This window comes from Larimichthys crocea, chromosome VII, assembly GCF_000972845.2.
Source record: "Larimichthys crocea isolate SSNF chromosome VII, L_crocea_2.0, whole genome shotgun sequence".
In the NCBI taxonomy this organism is placed as follows: Eukaryota; Metazoa; Chordata; class Actinopteri; family Sciaenidae; genus Larimichthys; species Larimichthys crocea.
The window spans coordinates 4,822,415-4,847,878 of NC_040017.1; the positions used below are offsets into that span (position 1 = coordinate 4,822,415).

General features: G+C 40.5%; 2 protein-coding genes across 2 annotated transcripts in view; both read left to right on the forward strand.

Annotated features, from left to right (window-relative positions):
* smtnl (smoothelin, like) overlaps positions 1-19,928 on the forward strand; it is a 28,783-nt gene extending 8,855 nt beyond the window's left edge. The window contains exons 3-10 of the mRNA XM_010733254.3: positions 11,502-11,583; positions 13,065-13,319; positions 13,453-13,506; positions 13,592-13,652; positions 13,743-13,889; positions 13,989-14,112; positions 16,769-16,920; positions 19,146-19,928. Coding sequence (XP_010731556.2) covers positions 11,502-11,583; positions 13,065-13,319; positions 13,453-13,506; positions 13,592-13,652; positions 13,743-13,889; positions 13,989-14,112; positions 16,769-16,920; positions 19,146-19,272 — 1,002 coding nt within the window. The 3' untranslated portion in view covers positions 19,273-19,928. The remainder of the gene's footprint in view (positions 1-11,501; positions 11,584-13,064; positions 13,320-13,452; positions 13,507-13,591; positions 13,653-13,742; positions 13,890-13,988; positions 14,113-16,768; positions 16,921-19,145) is intronic.
* A 2,138-nt stretch (positions 19,929-22,066) lies between these two features.
* On the forward strand, positions 22,067-24,306 carry sebox (SEBOX homeobox). Its single transcript, XM_010733287.2, has 3 exons — positions 22,067-22,169; positions 23,315-23,520; positions 23,617-24,306. The coding sequence occupies exons 1-3, from the start codon at positions 22,067-22,069 to the stop codon at positions 24,304-24,306; spliced, it is 999 nt and encodes a 332-aa protein (XP_010731589.2).
* Positions 24,307-25,464: the final 1,158 nt, after the last annotated feature.

A 25,464-nucleotide genomic window follows, 5' to 3' on the forward strand; every position in this document is an offset into this window, starting at 1 on the left:
AACTTTCTCGTGCGCACCAGAAACTTTTTAGTGGGCACCACCAGAAAAGTTTCTGGTGCGCACGAGAAAGTGTCTGGTGCGCACGAGAAAGTTTCTGGTGCTCACGAGAAAGTTTCTGGTGCGCACTAGAAAGTTTCTGGTGCGCACTAGAAACACTTCCGTTTTTTTTGTCTTTCACCATGTCCCTTTAGGGGCTCCGTACTTTAGGGGCTCCGTACTTTCAGTTCTCAAACTGGTTGAGTGATTTTTGTTTGTCTTTTTACTGGCAGACATGAAGGATGTAAAGACGTGTTTTATGTGCGGGCACGTCCGGCCGATTCACTTTTACAGATAACTGAATGTGTTAGTGTGTGTTTGATTGTGTGTGCTCAGCTGATGATGATGATGATGGTTACACTGCAGAGCAGAGAGTGTAGTGTTGTTTATCTCCATGAAAAAGACAGCTGACATTTACACGCTGTGTGTGGAGAGTGTCCAGGCTGAGCCAGCAGCGATACCGGCACGTACAACTTCTGATCTCTGCGCGTACAAATTCTACCAGCACCCACCTACCCATCCATCCATTTTACTCCCCTCTGCTTCTGTGGCCTCTTCCTCACCCTTTCCACCCCCCACAAGCTCGGCAGCATTTTAAGGCCAGATTCCTGGCACAGCCACCACGACCACCCCCCTCTTTGTGGCTATTTATACAGACAAGACAGAAACACATGCTCACACAGGCTATTTACAATGCAAAATATATGAACAAGATTTTGTAACACTACCTGAATTTATCATTTCAACACATCATTTCGTCTCTACGGTTAGACTGATATAGAAGACGGAAATAAAAGTGCAAACAGGGCACAGCTGAAGAGAAAGCAAGTGAGTGTGTGTGTGAGTGTGTGTGTGTACACATGCTGGGGGTTTAACAGAGGTATGCAGCCACTCCCTGGCTACCCCTGGCTCTCTTAATGACTTCCAGACAATAGACTGTGTTCCCGTCATCATCTCTGCGCAAACAGGTTAATAACTGACCGGCCGGTGGGACAGCTCGTCCCTCGCTGCACTCTGGAACCAGTGAAGCCTTCCTTTACTGGAAGTCAACTTCAGAAGTAGATTTCAAGGTTGTCTCTTTGGCTACGTCAGCTCAATCCACTGTGGGAATACTCCACAATTCGATTTAGCTGAACTCAGAGCCAGGGTTTTGGACTAATGCCCAGAAGGCACTCGAAGGCAAATTGGTTTTAGAGGTTGGGTGACACGGTGCAGGGGTCACGGGTGAGAGAGTTGGGGGTTTTTAAGGTTTTGTCAGACATTAAGACTCCCACCACAGGAGGGTGACCCACATATAAGTGCTACTTTGGGCTGAAGAGAAGTAGGAACATGACCTGGAGTTAATCTATGTGCCTGTCAATCACTGCAAGGATGAAATTCAACATGTAAACTCTCCAGAGGTTTCATGATGGAGTGTAGGAGGAGAACGGACAGCCTGCTGCACAGAGATATTTGTTTTCACAACAAGATGAAACTATTGGGAGCCCTGCAGGGAAATGGAGGCACTAAAGCAGCTACAGTTAGTAACATGTAAAAATGTCACATAGCAAATGTTTAATATTATAGATAAACACAGCTGGGACCTTCAACGCTAACATGGTATGTGGAAATGATAGAAAAGACTAATACTGGCCTTATCAGACTGTAAAGGGAAAATACATATTATTCGAGCACATATTTGCAGTATGATATACCATGTGAAAAATGTGGAGAGAGTGTGTAAGCCTGCAGACTAAAGTAAACTTGTCACCATATTAAGTACATTCAACCAGAAGATGTAATAAACAAAATGTTTACGTCACCTTTAATGTACCCTGTGCTGGTGTGTGTGAATCTGGACTCTCCATCTTTTATGTGTGTGTTTATGTGTTTTGTTGCGAGCCAGGCCAGGCCTCAGAGCCTCAGCATAAACACAATACAGACCCATGATGTGGGCAGACTGGGTAGTTTGTGTGATGGAGATGGTTAGAATCACGATGTCTGCTCCAGATGGTGTCTGCTAACTCCGATGTGAATCTCAGTCACGAGTCTTTTCATGAGCAGAGTCTCTCCAAATAAACAGAACAGCAGCTAAAAAGTGAGTCCTTCCTCCTCGTTGTTGATTACCAGCTGATGTACTTTATAAGACGATTTGGCTAATTAGTTAGCTATAAACCAAAGTATTGGACAAATTAAAAGTGTGACCTGATGATGGTACCGGATGAAAAGTTAAGGGATTGTGTGCCACTCGAAGGTCAGGTCATCATCACAATCATTAGGAGACATCATCTGGGGATCATGAATATCTGCACATGAAAGTCCATCCAACATCTGCTGAGATATTTCAGTCGGGACCAAACCGTCAGATTGTATCCCTAGAGATGCTAATCAATCATCTGGAATCATATCCATCCATCATATCTAGGCTGGACAGCTCAGATGAAACCAGATTAGATTTCTCTCTTTACACACACACACACCACCTGTCTGGACAGACAAATCAGATTGAAGGGAGGGGTGATACAGACTATCCATGTACTCTCACCTCTCACCCCTCCTTATCCTGCCCTCCTCTGCCTCACTGTTGGGAAACAGAGGAGGAGAGGAGGATGAGGAAGGGAGGCGGGCAGCGAAGACACAGGAGTCTCTCTCTATTGTTGCCATATGTTGGAACATTACTGACAAGGAGTACAAGAGTGAAAAATGATCTCTTCCCCACAGCTAGAAGGACCTATTTCTCTTAGGTACTTGGCCTGGAAGAGCCTGAAAGCAAACTGTTCTTCCTCCATTATTCTTACAACGATGACTTAACCAAAAACAGACAAGCAGAGGCTGATGGGAGAGACGGAGCAGCTGATCAGGTTGTATATGTTATATTTCCAATTACAAATTCAATTAGGCCAAATTAAAACCAGACAATGTAGACAGGCTGGACATTTTCAGCATCATTTAAAAAAAAAAGCTTTTTAATAATTTGTCATCAAAAAATCTGACATATATGCACAGTTGTGCGTTATCAGTTTTATCTATGGACTCTGGACTACTACAGACATAACAGTGGATCTTTTTAATTTTGTCATTTTACCTCATCCACGATGGTCAACATACATTCTTTCATGGTTTTGTTTGTGAATTAAGGCTGTCACACAAATTTATAGTATATTAGCATAACACACCGTTTGATGTAGTTTCCTTTGTGATCCAGCAGAGGGCGACCTATTGCATGCCCTATTGACCTCAGTAAACTAAGCTAGTAATGATATGTTGTTTGCCACAAAAACGGAGGACGCTATTGAGCAAAGCCGTCCTGAGCGGATAATCATGACACCAAAGTATCTGAGAAGCAGCGTATATTTTGGTTTCTACACCACAGATGGCAAACTGGCATTCGGATTTAGAGTTCTGAAAAGCGACAACTGTGAATGGGCTTTTCTTCTTCGCCAGCATCCAGGGTGCATGAAGGGAAGCTGCTGTCTGCCTCTCTCTCTTATTCAGCAGGATAATATGGCTATGATTGTAAGATGCAATCACTCCGTTGGCATGTGATCCCTCCGAAAACATAGTTTGGAAAGTTTATTGTTTTTATCACTTTTTCATTAGAGCATTTCTTTATTTCTGTCAACAGCCAGATGCTCTGCGTGATCAGAACTCACATGAGAAACCACTGATTTGTGAAAGACGTTACTGTCGGCACGCTACATCCAAAAACATTCTGTCCATCAGTACTGTGTAACTGAAGCAAGATGGCACGTATTAGCTTCCATAAACTATATCCATTATGATCATAGTGCATTCATTTTGAAATACATCAGATCTATGTTTGCTGCGCCACTCAGGTAATGCTGATGTGGCCCAGTTGAATAGGTGTGACGGTTTTGAGTTTATTCCTGTTTTATTTTGTCACCTATCTCTCTCTCTCTTTCTACTTCCTGCCTTTGTTTTCCCACTGCTTTTTGCTTTGTTCCACCCTGATTTGTTTCACCTGTGTTGTCATGCCTTGTTTTTTAGTTCCTGTGTTTCCTTCTTGGTCTGTTTGTAATGTGTCTGAACGTGTCTGATGTTGACCTGTGCTCCTGCCACTGTGCCACAGTTTCTGTCTCAGTTCTGGACTGAACTGCCAGCCTTTATTCGTTTTTGTGTTTTCATTCTTTGTGTTAGTCCTAGCCAATAAGTATATGGCTGGGAACCCGTGACACGTGACAATAGGCAGGGTTTAGACCAAAAGAGACAGAGCGACCGACTGACATCAGCGTCCATTGCCTCGCACACCAGTGACGTAAAAACAGGTCTATGTCTCTCACCATAAACAGATTGTTACAGATCTCAAAAGACTCACTAAGACATGGGTGAACTCGTTTAGGATGCTGTTTGCAGAGAAGCACATGTGAAATCATGTCGTGTCACCAGCCAAGACTGTAACTTGCATTCGGCTGTAAACTTTTCCTTGTACAGTGGCTCTCACCTGCAATTAGGTTTTTATATCCTCTCAGTTCAAAGGCTGTGCATACTTTCCACCCTCAACCCAAAGTGGTATTCCCTGCGATTTTCAATTTTTAGAGCAGAGAAATTGCAGGCTGCATGAATGTATTTGAAGAACAGGTGGTTTGACTGTGTCTTCCTTCCTTCGAGAGGATTCCTCTATAGTCTCCTGAGAGGAAATTACAGTGCAGCAGTCCTCTGTCACTAACTGTCGCCTTAGATACCTGAGGACAACTCTGTACATCTTAGTACAGAGTTGTAACTGGAACACAGCTGTGCATACGAGAGCATGCTTCTTGGTTTGTATGTTACCTTTGCACTCATGTTGTTGCCGTGTTCTGTGCTTTTTATTAGTCCTATAGTGTCCATTTACTGACAGTGATGAATGGCAGCTTTCAAGCTCTGCAATAATTCATACTGAGTACAGTAGAATCAGCACAAAGGCTTCACTGTCAAATCATGTGTGACAGTGTTTGTGTCAGTGCATTTGTGTTGCAAGTTAAAAAAGACTACTAAAGTTAAGAGACCCTAATGGTGAGTATCTTTGCACACACACAGACACACACTGGCACTCATTGGAAGGTCGCCAGCCAGCCTCCATTGTTCTCGTGTTCCATTCCTCCACCACCCAAAGGCCTCATGAAGCTCAAATGTCACCCTAACAGAGAAAGAGAGATGTAAACACAGGTTGAAGGACTGAGGACAGCTTTTCAGATGGAGGGAGGAAAGAAAAAGACAGCTTTAAGAAAAAGTATCAGAGGCTCTTTGGTTACCTAATCCCAAGTCACACCAGTGGAATCATTAAAAAAACACAAGATCCTGACGAACAGATGCACTTTTCAGGATGTGCACATTCCTGTTGTGTTATTGGACCTGCTGAAATCCAGACTGGAGGTGAAAAAATCCTAAAACAAACAAGAAGTGAAGAATTGACAAAGTACAGAGAAAATTGCAAAGGATCTGTCACCAAATACAGTGCCCATATTAAAAGAATAGTCATTTATCTATTTGCTCTGAGAGTTAGATAAGAAGATTGATTTGCGACTCATAACTATAGGTTACATGGGCCATTAAGCTGGAGCAAGGCAAGCCAGTGTGCATGAAGACTGAGCAGGCAGATAGGCAGATTATTTTTACTTTTGGACAGAAATAGTATGAATGTTAAACTAGCCTGCCAACAGTTAGCTTAACAGAAAAACTAGGAACAGAAAAACAACTGGCCTGCCTCTGTCTAAAGCCGTATTCAGACCTAATCCTAACAAAGCTACACAACAGGTACGGTATCATAGTTTAGTCCATGAACTCCACCTGGATTGCTCAGTTTCAGTGACATTTCAGACTGATTGTGGAGGGTTTGACTGGTCTGATTGGACACCACAGCGTGACGTTGGGTTGGGTTTCTCCAGAAGTTGAATCTGGCCGAACTACTGCAGGTCACTGTGTTTTTTCAGGTACCAAGCACAAGCACACTACCCTGATTCAAATGAATGGAAAAACCTGTATTTTCGCCACAGCACTGGATTGGGTCTGAATCTGCCTATCAGGACTTCTAAATAAATAAAAAAAACGACACTTTATTTAGTGTAGATTGTGGTGTCATAGGCAAGTAAGCGAATAACTGTAATTCCTGGAACCAACAACTATTCTTTGAACAAGTCCAGTTCCTGTGTATAAAAAGAGGCACACTGGTTTGGATGTTGAAACCCTCAATTTAAAAGCTGAGAGTCATTGTTTAAGTTCAAATGCAACATGCTGGAGCCACCACAAGCAATGTGTTACACTCTGAGTGCACTGTATGTTTCCCTGCAGACTACAGTCCACCCTGATCAAACACTCACCCTCCTGCAGCTGAGACACCCGTCCACACCTTACCCCCACCACCCCTACAACGTCTTTATTAAAGTGTCAGTGATGAAGATGCCTCTGACAGCTAAACAATGTCTTCTGACTAAACACAGGACGTGGCACTCACCAAGCGCCCTCATACCTCCTCCTGTTTAAACAGACAGGTTTCCCAGGGCACGTTGTCCAAAACTTCCACTGAGAGAACACTTAGGTTGAAGCTAACTCAACACCAAAACAGTCATACCCTACATTACCAATACCAATTGGCAACCCCATGTCAGATTTTAGGTAAACTACTACATTTAAAGACACTGTATTAGTGTATGTTGGAAATCGTGGTGATGTTGAGGTTCTGCCATTGTTTGGAAGTCCAGTTTACTCCAGATGGAAAGTTAGTTAACAGCTGTTTAGGACACGTTTTGATTTATCTCTTCCTGTTGGTGAAGTGTTATTTCTAGCCAGTGGTCCTATTGCCAGAACTTTATGTGCACAATGAAGCTGAGTCTGCTGGGACTCTTTGGGGATGGGACATTTGTTGACCTCAATGTGACAGGGAGGACAGGGTTGAGATGCCTAGCAAAGATGGCAACAATTCAGTGCGACGAGTCTACTTCCTAAGTCTTCCTGCTCTGTCTGTCCTCATACACCGAGGGCTTTTCCACATGTTCTGCACTGTTTTACTAATTTCATCCAAACATTTTATAGTTCCCCAACTCATGGTACGATGACGCACTTTCGGGAGTCAGGGATTTGTTGTTCCCTGAAGAAAAAGAAGGGAGCTTTTGTCTGCTTACGCTTCTGTCATTCCATTATGAGACTGTTATGACAGAGATTTTGCATGTGCCCCCATTTATAGGTTGTTCCTCTTCTTATGTAGTGCAGTGAGAGGGTGACAGCTGCTAACAGCATAGCCAGACTTTAAGCTTTAACTTTGTCTGATTTACTTTGGAGAAGTCAGGGACAAATTAGGTTGAAGATGAATGTGAACACCTCCTGTATGTCCATAAAGTGTTCCTTATACAGCTCGGTTTGGTCCATGTTAGTGTCATCTTGCTACTTTTAGCTACTTATCTGTGCTGTAGGCATAAACACTCAAATACACACGTGTTTGCCAGTAAAGGGAAATGTGACTCTGTGTGTAGGACTGACTGCCACCAGCTGACAGGTTGAGGTGATGACGTCGTTAAATTTGATTCCTAATTTACAAGGATACAGGGTTTCATCAAGACTTAAAACCTTGGCACAGGTGTAGTTTTTGGGACTGTCATAGCATGGGAGAAAAACACTACTGATCACATTTTAGGTGGCATATCTAGCAAGCATTTCATCAGCAGTTCAATTCCAGATGTGGCTAAATCAGTTATCAATCTACACAAGCATGGGCCACAAGGATCAGGATCTACAGCCATGCTAATGTTTAACAAGCTGTTTACCACAGACACACAATGTATGGTTAAGGCTGATGGGTTCATCACAACGGGTGTGTAACAGTTTACATCAGTCAATTATGTCACTATGGGCCAAAGCAGTGAACCACCCAACCAACATCTCTGGGAAACATTTTAATGATTGATTCAAACAGTATTGGAGCAAACAAACACTTAGACTGTCTTCAGGGTCATTTGTCACTAACAATCTCATATTTCATAAAAACTAATTATCTTGAAACTGTAGTCTGTTGTCTGACCTCACTGCCATCAACCTAAAAAATATGTTCCGGTTGTTTAAGACTGCACATTTTCTTTATTAACATAAGCTTTCTCAAACTGATGCAGATATCAGTTACTATAGACAACACAGCAGCCGTGTATTTACACAGGTTTTCATTGCTGGTGCACACTTATACTTCCACACATACTCATTGTATAAATATTTGCCGTGTAGCAGCTGCAAGCAGAAATATTGACCTCTGGTAGAACATTGAACTAGATAACTTCCTGCCTGTGATATATAACACCAAAGACTGCTGATGGGCCTGTAAGAAAATTGACACATAACCTTTTTTTTAATATACATTTAGCACATAAAGAAGCAGGAAGAAGGTGAAAAGATGCATCACTTGTAGGCAGAGTGAAACAGATTTCAGAGCAGGTCATTTGATTGATAGGCGACACTGTCTTGCTGACATCTCTATTTTATTAAAAGGTGGCGATCCTGACAACAACTCAGCACATCAAATACAGAGTTAATCCAACAGATATCAGCTGTGTGCATACTCATAAGGTTCCAGTGCCAAAGTGTTTGTGTGCGTGTATGTGTCACTACTGTGCCATGTTAAGTGTAAGCACCAGTGTGTTCTGCCAGCAAGAGAGACCTCAAGATAGCAGAGAGTTTACAGGAACCTCAGCAGCTCAGCTATCATGTTTCCCCCTCTGACCCACCATGGACGTCTGATGATCTGAGTACTTAAGCCGGGAAAGCTCCCCTCCCCAAAGCCAGACATTCTGCAATTTGTCTCCCTCCTCCTGTTGGATAGCCAGCTGTTTCTACCTCACTGCCCCGGCCCTCTGCATCACTTCAAAACATGCTGCAACCGCTCGCCTCTGCCTTCCTCACCTTTTCAGACATAATGATTCTCTTCTTCTCTTCATGAAATGACAACACTCCCCTTGCCTTGTTTTAATACACACACCCCACTAGCATTCCTATATGGTGAGCTCAGCCAAACACACACACCACACACATTTACACACTCTCCCAGTCATTTCCTCAAGTAAGCACAGCATGCTATCTCACTGCAAGACCAGCATATTGTTCTTTATAAGTGCATTAGACACGAGCGGATACAGCGGTGGTTTCAGGTTTCTGCCTTGCTGGACACTTTATCTTTTTGCTCGTCCAGATAGTTTGGATTTATTGGTGGAGGTTTGAGATACGCATCTCTGAAATGAAAGCCCTGAGAGGCAAGTAAGAAAGAAAAATGTGCTGATCCATTTTCAATGTCTATAAATTGTTTTTTTCTATATTTATGACTTAAAACAGGTAAAAAAAAAAAAAAGGTTTTGCCAAGATATTCTTTCTTAATTCATCTTCCCTAAAAGCTTTTTGTTTGTTTTTTTTGTTCCTAATGACGTCTGTGGATTAACTATGACAAAACCAGCACAAATGAAAAATTGATTTATTTTTATTTATTTATGTATTTATTATCACATTGGTTTGGAGGCAGAAATCTCAGAGACGGATATCTCTTAACAAAATCATCTAAAACAGAAACTATCTGCATGACTAAATACTACAAGAAGGAAGTAATTGTTTTTATTACATTATTATAAAAACACTGAATAATGCCAAATCACTAAATGGTAACATAGGTAGGTTCCTTGATAGTCCAGGCAATTACATGCTTCACATATTATTATCCTATTAACTGTCAACCACACTATGTAATAAACACAAATATCCATCAGGAAAAACACTTAAAGCGACTCTGATCAGTATTATTATAATATCAATGGATGAAAACATCATGTATAATGTGATTTATAGTGAATTATTTTCAGACTACATTTTAGCTACATTTAGCTAGTTGTTTTGGTTTTAGACCCCATGGCTTTACGGTTTTGGTTCAGTCCCACTGCTAGCATCATCATCTCCAGCAGCAGGCAGACATTTAGCAGCCAGATATTGGGGGAATGAACAGTGTTAAAAAAAAAACCTCAGGAACTTTTTGTCATGTTCAAGTGATTGCAAGTGATTGTGAATGGGCCCCAATTGTTTCTCTGTCCAGTCACGTCCTCTCTCCGTTCATTTAGTGGCTCCTAACAGCAGAAGACAGGCTGACCAGATGCTGTGGTTCTGCTTCCAAACACTCTGACGTTATCTAAACACAGAATTGATGCATCAGATGCACCAGCGGTGAAATAATGTTTTCAGTCAAACACAACACAGAAATCAGCCTTGTCTATTTAATTCCACTGTGACAGCCAAGTGTGAAATACAACCAGCTGTTCGGAGTTATTTGTTTCCAAAGAGCTGAGGATCTCCAACATGGCTGCCTGAGGGTACATTACGTCTCCCGAAAGCCCGTTCCAGGGTCTGTTAGGCCAACAGATAAAATGTGACATGTGGATTGATACTGACCTTGAGAAAACGTGCACAGCTATCAGCGCTGCACTGTTGACTTCGAGCAGTGTTGTTCTGTGCCAAAGGGGCCGACTATCAACATACCGAGCTCCATCTATCTGTGTGACAGGGCCACATGGAAAGTGACAGCTTGACCCACAACCTATGTGGGTCAGCAGCACCATGCGGTTAAGAGTTCCAGATAGAAGTATCTGCTCAGGATGGCGATTAGGTGTTTCCATGTAACTGATTGTGTTTGGACAGAGGAAAGAGAGCCTCCGCTCCAGTCTGCATTAATCACAGAGGCAGGAAATAGGTAGGGTCACACTGACACTGCAATGTGAACTCAAGATACTGATGATGTTTGACATTAAAACTTGATCTCAATCATTTTAGCCGTCAGGCAGCCAGATCACCGGATAGATTTTGGCAGCTCTCCCGTCAGTGACAGCGGTGCCTGATTTCAAACAAAGACTTCTTGCGTCTTATCACAGGAGGGGTGACAGACACACAGAACAGAACACCACAGTGCCTCTCACACTTAATCAGCTCATCCACTTCGTCCACACACCGGACGACTTTGATGTGTGTTGACTCGTGTCTTGCTTTGCCAATTTGATTTGTTTTGTCTGAAGCTGTGTCAAAAAAGCCCACATGTTGGAGGAAAGTCCAAAACCTGAAAAGAGCTAAATGCTCCAACAATGACTCAATGAGCCTATGGACATCTGGATTTCTTTTTTTGTTCAAACCAGAAACAGGAACACGATGCCCTGACTGTCTGTAGTCCAAACATAACATATTGGTTTATGAATGATTCCTAACAGAACTCACACAAGTTCACAGGGAAGTACAACTGGGGCAAAAAAACATGACTGTGGGTAATCAATGAACACGACTAATCAATACCAGAAAGATGAATTCATCAGGTTCCTAAATTGTTGGCTTTCAAAATGAATTTTCCAGCTTTAATCCACCAACAGAAACACCAACCTCCTACTGGTCAGCAGTGAAGGTCAAATGTGACTTCATGCCCCTTTAAAAGAAATGAAGAGTGTAAGTGTGTTGTTGTTAACTATGTGAGTTATGTTCATGTGTTTCAGAGTATTGAGAGAGAGGAGCCAATAGAGGTGGACCCCGCCCCAACACATGCCGGCCTGGAGAATGGACACACTGCAGCCACAGGTAATGACGTCTCTGTTGGCATCAAGGTTGATTGCAGTCACAGTAGCTTTAAGGGGAATCCCACTAATTTTACACATGGAGATCACTTTACCAGTCATTGGGAGTATTACTCAGGCAACATCAACAGTTGTATAATGTCTCATGTGGCTCTGGAGGAGCTTTACAATGATGATGTCATTGGGGATTATGGTTAGGTAAGGCTGGGCTTGGTCTCATGGACTACAAATCTTTAACAGAGAGTCTGTAGGGATTTTGAAAGACTTGGATGTTATTATGCAGGGAGTGTCTAACAAACAAATGCTACTGAGTAGTTGCACATAGTTCGTCGTACAATGAAGTAACGCCAACTTCCTGTGTCATGGATGTTATGGAATTTTCTATCCTTAGGTTACACAAGGTACGTGTGGGCCTTGAGGTCCTCAGCAGTATTAGTTGTTTGGCTTTGGTTGAGAACAGTAGGTGCCAGTCTATCTCAACACTGTGGTGGGGGTCGAAGAGGCCTGTTGCTGCCTTCCTAGACATAATAGATAGCTTGTTGTTGACGTTCCAATCTGCGTAAACAGACATCTGTGTCTCCAGACTAAAATATGCTGACAATAACACCTGCATTAAGATATTATCTTTGACTAATTCTGGGCGTGTAGCATTTGTGGTGTTATCTTGGGGTTTAAAGTCTATCCACCAGGATGAGTTGGGCAGAATGTGAGTCCGACTCAGGCACTTCTGATGTACTTTGAGAGTGTCTCTAATTCTCCAGAACAATGGTGAAACCTGGTGAAACCTGGAAAATCGACACCAACACTCAAAATTTATGCTTCTGATCACTTTTCTTTGTGAAGGTCTTTAGATGGACAGACCAAAGTTTATCTGATTAATTCTCAAGGAGTTCCTTAAAGTACGCCTGAAGTAACATGCGTAAGTAACTGAAGTTTCAGTTACTGCAAAATGGCTGACTTCCTGTTGGGTCTTGAGCTTCCAAGGGTGTGAAAACGTTTGCAACTGTGGATACTTTATATAATTTTATTTTGTAAAGTGATAATGTGCACCAGCTGGTTTGAAAGTAAATTCATGATGTTGGAGAGGTTGCCTTGTAGTGGAAAGAGAAGCTTTCTGGTGCTTTTTTCCTCACAATGATTACAGCTGCAGTCATTTAGTTTTTTAAGCAGTTCAGACAATGTAGTTATACGGAGTAGCTCTCAGTATTCAGAGTGACTCTTTGAGTTTTCAGCATACCCTGTGGAAAAAAAATCAGGAACTTCAAAATAATAAGTGGAGTTCAGTTAGTAAAATCTATGTTCACTGATTATCAGAAGTTCATTAGAACACAATATTTACATATTATCACCTTGCAAAATTTATATTGGAAACATGTTAGCATGTTTGTTGCTTATGTACACATCCAGCAGATTTTTGTGGACCAGAAAAAAAAAACTGATACATAGTTGTTTTATCGTTAACATTAAATCTTTTTATCCATCCAGAACATTCAACATTAGTACATGGAAAGATCTCTCCACCCAATGACTTACCACACGAGCACACAGCACCCATCGCTATGCGAATGCCACACCTCCCCATCACCGCTACAACCAAGACGGCAGAACTTAAGAACCCCAACTCTCCCAGCAGCCCCGTCGGTTCTCGTTCCTCTCCGGTCAATGAGGCCTCACCTACTGGCCAATCAGCTGCTATCACCAAAGAGACCCAACCAATAGACGAGTCTTCAGTTCAACCAGGTGACTGATGGTCTAAACTAAAAGCTTGCTTTCTCCTGTGTTTTTTTTCCCAACATGAATGCAGTGTATCATGCTGATTTTGTAAAATCTCTTAATCTCTTTTAACTTTCTCTTAATTTCCTTGTTCTGTCAGTATCTACATGGACCCCTACACCTATTAGAGCTCTGGGATCTCCTCGCCTTCAAGGTGAGCCATGCTTTTGGACACTAATGCTGTGTTTCAGATTATAACATCACAGATTTGATTTACAGTGACTGTTTGTCTTTTGCAGAGAAAGCCAATTCAGCCCCTGCTAAGTCTGTGACCTATTCTGGGATTCTGCAGCACGACAGGTGAGTGAAAGGTGACTCATGAGGGACATTTTGTAGGATAAGTATATTGTGTTTTGCATGGTTTGATCCCTCTGTGTTCCTGTCCTACAGAGATGCTGATGTAAGCAATGACAGACCCTTCGTGCAGGTCGGAGAGAGGAGGCGGGAGTTGGTGAGGTCACAGACTCTGCCTCGTAACATTGGTGCTCAGGCTCGTCGAAATATCTTCGAAAGACTGGACTCTGAAGCCAGTAGCAGGTAAATGCAATGCAACACTGCATTTATGTGACACAGGAATTGCGGTAGATGCAAGTTGAAACTCTCTAATGTATCCTTGCCCCACTTCTGTTTATACAGTCGCCCCAAACCAGTGGACTCTAAACCCAAGCTTAAGCGATCCCAGAGTTTTGGGGTGTCCAGCGCCAGCAGCATCAAGCAGATCCTTCTTGAGTGGTGTCGCTCCAAGACCATAGGCTACCAGGTAAAACACCAGTTATAAACCTGCAGACACTTCCAGTCTGGCCATGTTATCCTGTCATTTATTGCATCACATATAATTTCAGGTTATATATTCAAATATATTCAGCCTGTTCAGAACCATACAACTCACATTTGGTTCATATATTGTAGGTTACTATAAGGTTCCACACACATTCAGAGATTTTTAGTATTATGCCTGTTTAAGCCCATTTACGAAACAGCACAAATAAATTACTGTTGGCAATTTACCCAAGTAAATCAATTACATGATTGAATATATATTTATGCCTTCCAGACAGTCACTGACATCACTTCATTTCACTATAGTATGATAATTAACTGGCAGACTTGCATACGATAGGTAATCTAGTGTGTCTGGTTATATTTTTGTCAAAATGATATTATTGTTGCACGGCAGTGTAATGGAAACTGGAGCTGTGTCCATGTCCTGTGGGGAAGCTCAGACATCTGAGCTTTAAAGTCAGCAGCAGATCAGAAGCAGCTATGTTAATGCACGGAGCTAATAAATTCAACTTATCCTTTTCAATTTCAATTTTCAAATCTGTTTGTGAACATAATGCTGTTCTTCAACCTAAAGAACTTCTCACAAAAGCACATGAACACGCCACATCAGCTGACCCCACATCTATTCGGGTTTTCAGCTGCAGTATCATGTTAAAATAATACAACTTTAATAATAAATAGTTTGATGTTTAAAGATATGTGATTACAGTGATGGATTGCAAAAATAATGAAAAACAACGACATGTTGAAATGAGGTTTAATTGATATAAAGGATCTGGAGCAGGGAGGTGTTTAGCTGAGATTAGCAGGGAGACTGGATACAGGGGGACACAGTTAGCCTGGCTCTCTTCAAAGTCCAAAATTCTGCCTGTCAACACCTCTAAACCTCATTAATTATTAGTTATATCACGTTTGTTTAATCCATGTGAAAATGCGCTTGTTTCCAAGAATTTGTTACATCATTGGAGTCACTGGAGTCGAGTGTTTAAAAGCATGTCAGTGTTTTCTTTTGACTGTGGAAAATATGATTTCATTGTAAATCTTAACCTCTATCATCCACTAGGGGCTAGTTTGAGTTAGCGAAGCTAGCCGTATATTTTCATCCCATTTGTTGCCATGGATTTGAGATTTGATTGGCTCAACAGAAATAAGTTTAGAGCCAATGATGTCACTTTTTTAAGTTGTCAGAGTCAAGCTGATGAGGTGACAGTGCTGTTGAATGATTTAGAAGATGTGCAGTCCACCATGACTCTAAACGGGAGTAAGATGAGATGTTTTCATTGTGTCTGTACCAGAGGAAGGACTGGCAAGAGCACTCCATGAAAGCAGATGCAACTTTTGGTCTTTCAGATGCATTTCAGTCAATATGAAACATGCACGTTCTTGCATATATTTGCACCTAAATCTTTATGTTTTCAGTCTTAGATGGACACTCACAAGGATGCACTAATCACAGAATTATTTCACTTGTTTGACTATGTAGCCACCTGCCAGTAATATCCTCCTCTGCTATAAATCCATGCCTGGACACTGATGTAACTCCCCCTGAAACCACAAATTGTTCCTTTTACATGTTTTTCTGTCTGAACAGCTTAAAAAGATACGTGTGAATGTGTCAGCTTTGGAGGTGTTGGTAAGCACAAGCCAGGCTTATTGTCTCCTCTGCTTCCAGTCTTTAGTCTAAACTAGGCCAGTTCTCTGCTCCAGGTCTTTACTCACTGGACAGACATGAAAGCGAATTAGCTTGTTTCTCATAATGTTGACTTATTCCTTTAACAGAGACGGGGCACACTTTTATAACTTACATTAATGTGAGTTTGCCAGGGTAGGAAAATCATTCGGAAAGTTCAAATGGCCAACCGTAATGAAATATCGTCATAAATGTAGCATTTAGTATGAGATGAAAGAACTGAGACCAACTCTTTTGCATAGCTTTAACCTGTCAGCACACAGTGCTGCGCTAATGTGTTTAATATCTACCAGGAAGTGAATGTCCTTGAGAATAAAGGTGTGTGTGTGTGTGGATGCGTGTGTGTTTCTGGGGTTGAAGCAGTTTGAGTCATGGTTGAGAACACAGACACTTCGCTGCACTCTGGTACCCTTTCTCTCCCCTTTCTTTCTGTGCCAGCTGCTCCATGTGGCTCTGGTTATAGTCAAGCCAGGCAAAGCCAAGACTCTTATTAAAAGGGAGCAAGCATTCACACACACACACACACACACACACACACACAACAGAGAGAGAGAGAGAGATGTATGTTGATCCGATGACTTGACATGTTGCATTTCATTCAAAGCAGCAAACTCCAGACTAATAAAGGACGGCCTTGAAATGACATGATTTTAAAAGCATGTAGCCGACCAAAATCAGGAGAGGAAAGGAAAGTGGAAGAGAGAGGAGGGGAAAGTCTGTTTTATCCATCATAATTATGGGCTAGACAGTGAATGGAGAGATGGCTTTATGAAGTTACAACAAGCTGCCAGTCAGTTTTATGAGTCCTGTTCTCTCACCTCCTTCAGCCTTTCAGCTTTTACTGCGTTCTTTCTGAGGTGACATGGGTGAGTCAGTGAAACGCACGCTCGCCACATTATCACCAAATCATCTTCTCCTCTGTCTTCGCTGTCTCTGTCTGTAGAACATCGACATCCAGAACTTCTCGTCCAGTTGGAGTGACGGGATGGCTTTCTGCGCTCTGGTGCACTCCTTCTTCCCCACCGAGTTTGACTACACGTCTCTGTCTCCCACCAACCGCAAAGAAAACTTTGAGCTGGCCTTTGGAACTGCAGAGTGAGTGATATCAGTACATCAGTATGAGAATAGAAGAAAAGCTGGGGGGCGTCCTGATGGCTCAACTGGTAGAGTGTGTGCCCACCAGTGACCTTGGTTCAACTCTGGCCTGTTGTGCATGTCGTCCCCGCAATCTCTCTCCCTGTTCTCCTGTCTGACTTTGGCTGTCCTGTCAGATAAAGATAATGGAAAAAATATATATATGTAAAAAAGCTGTTTCTGTCTCCCTGATATGATGAATGTTACACAGTTGAAATAATTACATATTCATATTCAATCAAAATGGCTTATTGAGGGTTAACACTAATTAGATAATCTAGATAATTATACATAGTGAAAATTGGAAATATTGGCGAATAGCTTATCAGAATTATGTCAACATAAATCACATATTTACCTTTTGTTTGGACATTTTCAGAAAAAAACTTATCTTATATCTTATATCTCTTCCCGAGAGTGAGGTGAGAAGATCAGTCTCATGTTTGTGTGGAAAGTTCAGATCTAGAGCGGGGTGTGATTAGCCTAGTTTAGCATGAAGACTGACCAGCAGAAACAACTGAACCAAAGTGGAAAAAATAAACCAAGTTTAAAAATAAATATATATGTAAGAGATATGTAAAAAATATATAATATTGTTTGTTCATTCCTGTAATTATTTCCACTTTGTAGCCAGAGTTGCAGCACAGTCATTGCAGGAAAATGAATGAACTGTTGTTTCCGAGAAATAGTTGCACTACATACATAACTCTCCCTAAAACCACATCCTGACTCTACTTCAAAACTTAATGCACAGACATAAGGGAGGTATCAGTCTTCTCATCAACTCTTGGAAGGAAAGTACTTCCCAAAATGTTGATTTATTCCTTTAAATCCACAAAAGAAATTGCTCATGCAACCTAACTCATCAGCCTCATTATGCAGAAAGACTTGTGGTTTCTGAGCTTTATTGGCCTTGAAGCATTTATTGGTCTTAACTTTGTCAACAAAGCAAGTCTTAACTTTATTGTGGCGGGATGTCTCTTAATTTGTTTTCTTTGTTGCTTTTGTTTTACAGCTCTCTGCAAAGTTATTATTCTATATGAAAGAGCGTAACACGCACATTTTATATGGTGATATTACTGGCTTGCCCTGTCTGTCTATCGTGATTTTTGTTTTATATGTTTGGTGAAAGGTGTGCATTCCTTTTGTCTGACTCCACAGCTTCACGGAGCACGGCTTTTATTTCCACAGACACAAACTGTACATACAGACTGCTTACTATAGATTAGACATTATACAGGCCTACAGCGTCAGAGCTTAAAGACTACCACTCAATTTAAGAACGTGTTATTCTTTGACTGATAACGCCGCTACAGAATTAAGCTGATTTGACAGAAAAACAATATTCACTTGCTCACAGAATCAATCCTTCATTTACAGCAGCAGCTTTAGATTTGACCTCTTATAAAGAGATCACACAGAGACTTAATGTATATGAATTATCACAGACACAGTGTTGTTTTTAACCCCTCAAAACATGTTTGTTAGAATGGAAAAGAAAAGTGAGTGTTTTCATCGGCTATCAGTGATCCAAGACGCTATATTAGATTAAGATTATCACTTCAGATTTGACACATTTCAGCCGTTATGTCATTTCACATCATCGCTTTGATAAACAACACATTTTTCAAGAAAAATGAGCAAACATCATCAGGTTCAAGCTTCTCTAATGCGAGGGTTTGCCACTTTTGTCTGTTCTGTATCATTGCAATATGAATATTTTTTCATATTGGACTGCTAGTGTGAAAAAACAAGCAAAAAAACAAGTCAGGGTATTTTGCAGACCAGTTAATGGGCTAAAGAAACCTTAAAGGTCCAGTGTTACAGAATATGGCAGTAATATAGTATGCACAACTATGTTTACATACATAAAAATCACTGTGTTTTTGTTATATAATAAACCTTTTATATCTACAGAGGGAGTAGGTCCTCTTACACAAGGTCCACCATGTTGGACTGCCATGTTTTTACAGTAGACCAGAACAGACAAACTAAACACTGGCTCCACATAGGGCTTTTTACATTTTTCGCACATTTTTAGTTTCTTTTTCAGGCTAGGAAATGGAAGGTGCAATTAGGGGGTTGCAATCTGCAGCTTCACTGTTCTTTTGGTTCATTTCTACACATGTATGTATGTCTTCCTGCCTTCCCTTCTGACTTGTGTCCCTCTTTGTCTGTCTCTCCAGAGTGAAGGCAGGCTGCGACCGGCTGATCGAGGTGGATGACATGATGATCATGGGTCGTAAACCAGACCCCATGTGTGTTTTCACCTACGTCCAGTCCCTCTACAATCACCTGCGCAAGTTTGAGTGATGCTCAGATGCTATTTTGTTGCACGGTTCTCATATTTTTTAGACTCTTTTGACCTCTTCTTCATTCACTGTGCCCAACTTGAAGCAGAGTGGAGATCCAGATCCAGGGGAGCACTTTTAAAAGGCTACGCTGCCCCCTGCTGCTGGATTAAAAACAGTTTCTCCACGTGCTGCAGGAAAAGTGCTCACACATCAGTTCACAGTGAACTCATGGGGGGAATAGTGTGTGTGTGCTGCTTTGTTAACTGTAATGAAGAAGATGAGTTTACACACAGATGTCAGGGTTGGTTTGTCAACTGTATTTTTTTTTCTGTGAGTGTGTGTGTGCGTGTGTGTGTAGTTGAGATATATTGGACAAACTATTGCTGTGTGGTACAAATCTTTATTATCATCACACCAGTTTGAAAGCACATGTCCATATTAACATTTAATATTGCACCAGTAGAGAGGATGCATGTTTCACAAATGTCACTGAATGACTCAGCTGTAGGCATGCTGTGATGAAGCAGAGCACACTGTGGGCCAGAATATCTGATGAAATGTTAGAGGAAATCAAATGATGTGTTTATAAAAACGCAGCTGATTGCTGATTTGTACTTACATCCACATATATGCTGTGATAATGTGTGACTGAGATCAATAAACTGTACCATCTGACACCTAAATGTGGACATTGTGTTCATCCAGGGCATCAGAGAGACACATTTCTGCATTGTAATGAAACACCACCACAATTATTATTACACATGAAATAAAATATGAAAGAAAGAAAATGCTATGGATAAAAAGACTTCCTAGTCTCACTCTTAAGAAAAGTAGAATATTCTGATTTTGGATGTTAACTTGGTTGCTTTCAATCCAGCAGTGTTTAAAAACATAAAACAGACTTCCATTTACTGACTGATATGTGTATTTGTGTGTGTGTGTGTGTGTGTGTGTGTGTGTCCATACATATCAAGGTTATTTTAGTTAACAAATTTTTTTTATCAGGAATTTTTATTTTTTTTTTAATTTTAATTATCAGGAATAAAACCAAAAAAACAAACAAACAGAAAACTAACAGTCTTTAGTCTTTTACTCCATTTGGACACATTTGTTAACATGACATCAATTAATGCATGTTTACTGAGATGGATGCTGACATGACTGAGTGTGTTGTATTGTAATATCTATTCTGAACATCCTAAATCCTAATAAATACCCCTGATATTATAATAAACCAAACCAGACTAAAAAATAAACAGTTTAAAACAATACAAACTAAAAGTGATGAATAAATACAAAGTAATGAAAAGTACAAAACTCCAGTTTGAATCAAAAGAGGTTGATTTTACTCATTAACACAAAGTATTTTATTATTCCCAAAGGGAAATTAGGACAGGGCAGTACCTCTAATGTTCTGGCCATGGTTTAGAAATCTATACATCACTGTATCTAATCATTGTAAATGCAGATGGGTATGATCAATGTATGTTCAAGTCTTCAATGATCAGTGATGTTTTTATTCACATCTGATAGAAAACATTCAGTAGATTAGAGACTTTGGTTCGTTCTTTGTATAGCATGTAGCAGACTCCGTCACCACTACAGATATATAATGTAAAAACATGTCATCAGTCTATCTTCTCTGATCTGAGCACAAAGGGTCAATGTGAGAAAATGGACATGTGACATCAAACAGGAAGCAAAAGATAATCAGATAAACATCCAATTTTGAATCAGTGAAACACACAATCCTTGCCTGAACTGTTGACTCCTTTTTCACTTTTCCTTTGGAATAATGCGGATCACTGCACCATGCAAAGATCAAGCCATTTTGATCAGAGTCAGGTGTTATTTCATCATCTAACAGCACTGAAATCTTTTACAGGAATAAAATTAGCAATAAAGACTCTAGTACGTGAATCTTATTTGACCCGCTTTTTGTTTTTAAAATCCAGTGGACAACAAATTTTTTTTTTATAGATATCTTGTATATCTTTGTAATCGCTATGGATCCATATTATTCTTAAAACTTCAGTATTGGTCGATTTTAGAACAATTTTCCAAAAATGAAATCAGACCCATATCACACATTGTAAATACGTTTAAAAAAAAAACAACCAAAAAAACAAAAAAAAAATTGGCAGCTGTGGTTGCCAGAATTCTACCATAATAAACGTGATTACCATAATTAGTACTGTTGATTATAAGGTTGGTGGTTTATTTCATATTTTAAAATGTCTGTAGATTTTACAGTGAAAAACTACCATACAATGACAGTAAAAGACTGTAAAAGATGGCATTAAATATTATGGTGTTTTACGGTTAATTTACTGTATAATTAACAGTCGCCTATATAAATCACTACTTTATTCTGTATAAATTCTCTAGTTTCTAAATTCCAAAGTTTTGAAATATGACTGTTTACTGTTAACAGGTTTGGCAGTTTTTACAGTGACATAGACATTAGACATGTTTACTACTACTATATACTACTATATAAACCATATACATATAAACCACATTTCTCTGAACAAAGTAAAGCATTAAAGCATCGGTTGTCATCATTGTCTAAATAAATATATCTACATCTTACTGCCTTTGAATATAGAGAGCAGCTGATGAATGATATAATGTGATGCATGAAAACAAGGATTAGAGGCAGAGGTGAATAACACCTAGATTTGCTGGTGGGTGTGGGGTGTCCCAACTGATCTGGGTATAAGAAGAAGCGGTCACTCCTCAGCTGTATGTCAGCAGCAGTAGAGGCCAAGCAGTGTGTGTGTTTTATGCGTGTGTGTGTGTGTAGAGTTATGGCTCTGTTCATGGACTCAGACTTCTCTTTACTCAGACAGAACCAGCACAAAGACATGGTGGATTTTAAAGTGTTATATGGAGACCAGGATCCATGTAAAGGTGAGTTCAGCATCAGTTAGATCATCACTGAACAAAATGTTGCTAGTCCTGATAAATGTCTTTATTTACCTCATCTCATCATTTTCATTTAAGAAATCACACTTAATGGAAGTTGATTATTGGATAATAAGCAAGATAATGAATATTAATCTTTCTAGCATAAAAATAATTTGTTTTCTTGCAAAAAAGAAAAAAAAGAAAAAATCAATTATTGTGACATTTTTGATGGGAAAAATGCTTAGGAACAAAATCACAGGATAAATTAGACCAACAAAATAATAAATAATTAAATTAAATTAAAATGCTAAAAGTCAGAAGAACCTCATAAATATTGCAAGCAAAATGTTTTACATAAAATTCTATAAAGGATTATCACAAAATTACTTCAGTTTGTATTTGTAAAATTAAAAAAGAAAAGAGAAAAAAAAAACAATTTTTAAAGTAACATAAAACCAAAAAATAATGTGTGTTTATAGTTATACTTAAACAAATGAACATCTTCAGGAGAGATGGGAGAAATATTAGATAATCAGATATCCAATCAGCAATGACAGAACATGTGTGACACTGGTCTTGCTTGTATTACTGCTGTGAATTCTGCTGGAGGAACCTCATCCATTTTTTGGTGGCTCCTAAATTGAACATGTCTGACATCAGATCAGAAGTGTGTGGACGACGGGCCGAGCCAATGCCACATTTTTTTAGGGGTGCCCAAAGATACTTCTTAATATATTTGGGACACAGATTCCATTTAAATGTATGACACTTAATTTGGGTGACCTAATGACAGAAAGAAATCTTCTGATAAGAGTGAACTAGCAAAAAAAAAAGTAAAAAAAAAAAGCAATCAATTACAAATTGATCCACCTACAACAGATAATTGACATCAATGAGATGGAAGGACTGACTTAATTATTGAGACAGAAAAAAACTGAGGGTGGTATGTTTCTTTCATGTTTGTCTCCACTATTCAAATGTTTAAATTGCCTTCCCTCCAATGTACACTCTATACATTGTTTAACTTTAGATATGTAATGCTGTATAAACCCCTCTAACCATAATCCTGAATGTGAAGATTGATTTTTGTAGAATACGGCTCCATTTTTAAAAATTTTATGTTCATTGTTTTGTGATGTCGTTCTAAGATGGCCGTGCTGAGAGCGCCCTGTCCTCTCCAGAGCCGGACAGAGCAGTCGGTTTGATGGAGGGTCAGAGGAAAAGGAAGAGGACCATCTTCAGTCGAGCCCAGCTGTCTGAGCTGGAGCAGGCCTTCGCTGTGACTCCTTACCCGGACATCACCCTGAGGGAGAGGCTGGCCGCGCACACACACCTGCCCGAGAGCAAGATACAGGTGAGTCTTCTGTCAGCATAGAAAGACCCCTCAAACTTTATTTTGAAAATCTAATTAATACGGCCCTGACATTACAAGTCCTGCCATTTTCCACAGGTGTGGTTCCAAAACAGAAGAGCCAGAAGTATCAAGACTGGAAGACTCCCCAAGTCCAACAAGCCTGCCCTGGGAGGTCGAGGTGTTGTTGATTCCTCTCCTACTTTTCTTGCCTCATCCAACCTGTCAGACATATTCAGGCCAGAGCAGAACTATGCCAGTGAGGACGCCTCACAAATGTATTCCGAGTGGATCCAGATCTACAACAACCCGGTATCATCGCCACCATCTTCCTCATCTCTGCACCAGCAGCCCACACCGGGCTTCTCAAAACCTTCAGAGTCTCGTCTCTGGGAGGACGAGCAGCACCACCAACGGCAGCACCTTGGATCAGCGCTCTCTGGTTTCCTTCCTGGTTCTTTCCCTCAGTCCATCACCAGGCAACAACACCACCCAACCTCCGCCTGCTCCTACAAGGCCTTCAGGAACTTCAAGCCCCAGAATGTGGCTCCATCTGGGGCTCATCAGTCCGTGTATGGAGGCAGCTCTGCAGCTGGAGGTCACACCTCTGTAGACCAGATAGTCCCCTCCCATCCTCAGCCAGTGTACTGGGAGGTAACTCAGAGCCAAGGACACAATCACCACCACCATCACCACCACCACCCACAAATGGGATCACAGACCTCCATGGGCTACATCTCAGACCTGATCTACAACACAGCTATTGTCACCAACTTTCTGGAATTTTGAGTCTGCGTGTGGATAAAACTTCTTTCAGTGTTCTGTCAGTGTTTTCCTTTCCCCATGATCTACATCCACCCTGAGCTGAGTGATCCTCAAACCTCCATCTTCCTGCTGAGTTGTTTTCAAGTCATATATTTTTGTGTGTCTTCCAGTCATGTGTTAAATGTGTTAGAGATTGATCCCAGTTCAATTTACAATATTTTACATTTGCTTTTGGCTCCATTTCCACAACAATGTGCAAAACCTTTTAGTACAAATATTCAACGTGAAATCAGCACATCACATTAGCATACATGTTGCATGTATGCATACACAAAAAAGGGAAGCCTGTTTTATTTATTGCCAAATGAACTGTATTTATGCAGCACCTTTCTAATCGCTACATTTCTCATTCACACATTCATACACTGATGGCACTGGCTGCCATTTGATTAGTAGACGACCCACTTTACCTCCTGAGCTACAGCTGCCCACTCCATTTATTTCATTTTGTCTGTTGGTGATGTATATGGTGGTTTAGCTTCCTGTCCTGTAGCTTATTATAAATGTTAATATCTGTCAACATTGTAAATGTTAATATCTCAGGTTTGTTGTCTTCAATAGAAACAAATAAAACACATCCAACAGATAAAATGTAAGCTTTCAATAGTCACTCTTAATCTACCCTACATTATTTAAAATACTGATGTCTACGAAAATTGAACTGTGAGCAAATGAACCACTGCGGGTGGTGTTTTGATGAGAGCCGCCTTCTGTTTGACAGCTTAATAATAAACATTTGCATACGTTATATTTATAGCCTTGATAATTGCACTGCGTGATGTATTGATTTGTGTGCTATGTGAGATTCTGAGGCCAAAATGAAGTACGACTGAGCCAAAGCAAATGCAAACTATGTAATGTGGAAGGATAATGAGTCATGTGTACATGTTTCTAGTCTCATTGTGATGTTTTTTTGACATAAATAAAGGACAAATCATTCATGGAGCAGCGGCTTGTCCTGACAGTGAATCACTCATGTACTGGACATGGACTTCTCTCACAGATGGCAGCTCCTGTTTTCCCGCTCTAAGATGAACCATGACATGTTTAAAGCTGCGACCCTGCGAGTATTATCTTTCAAAACATCCTGATTAAAAAGATTCCTTGTTGTAAGATACCATG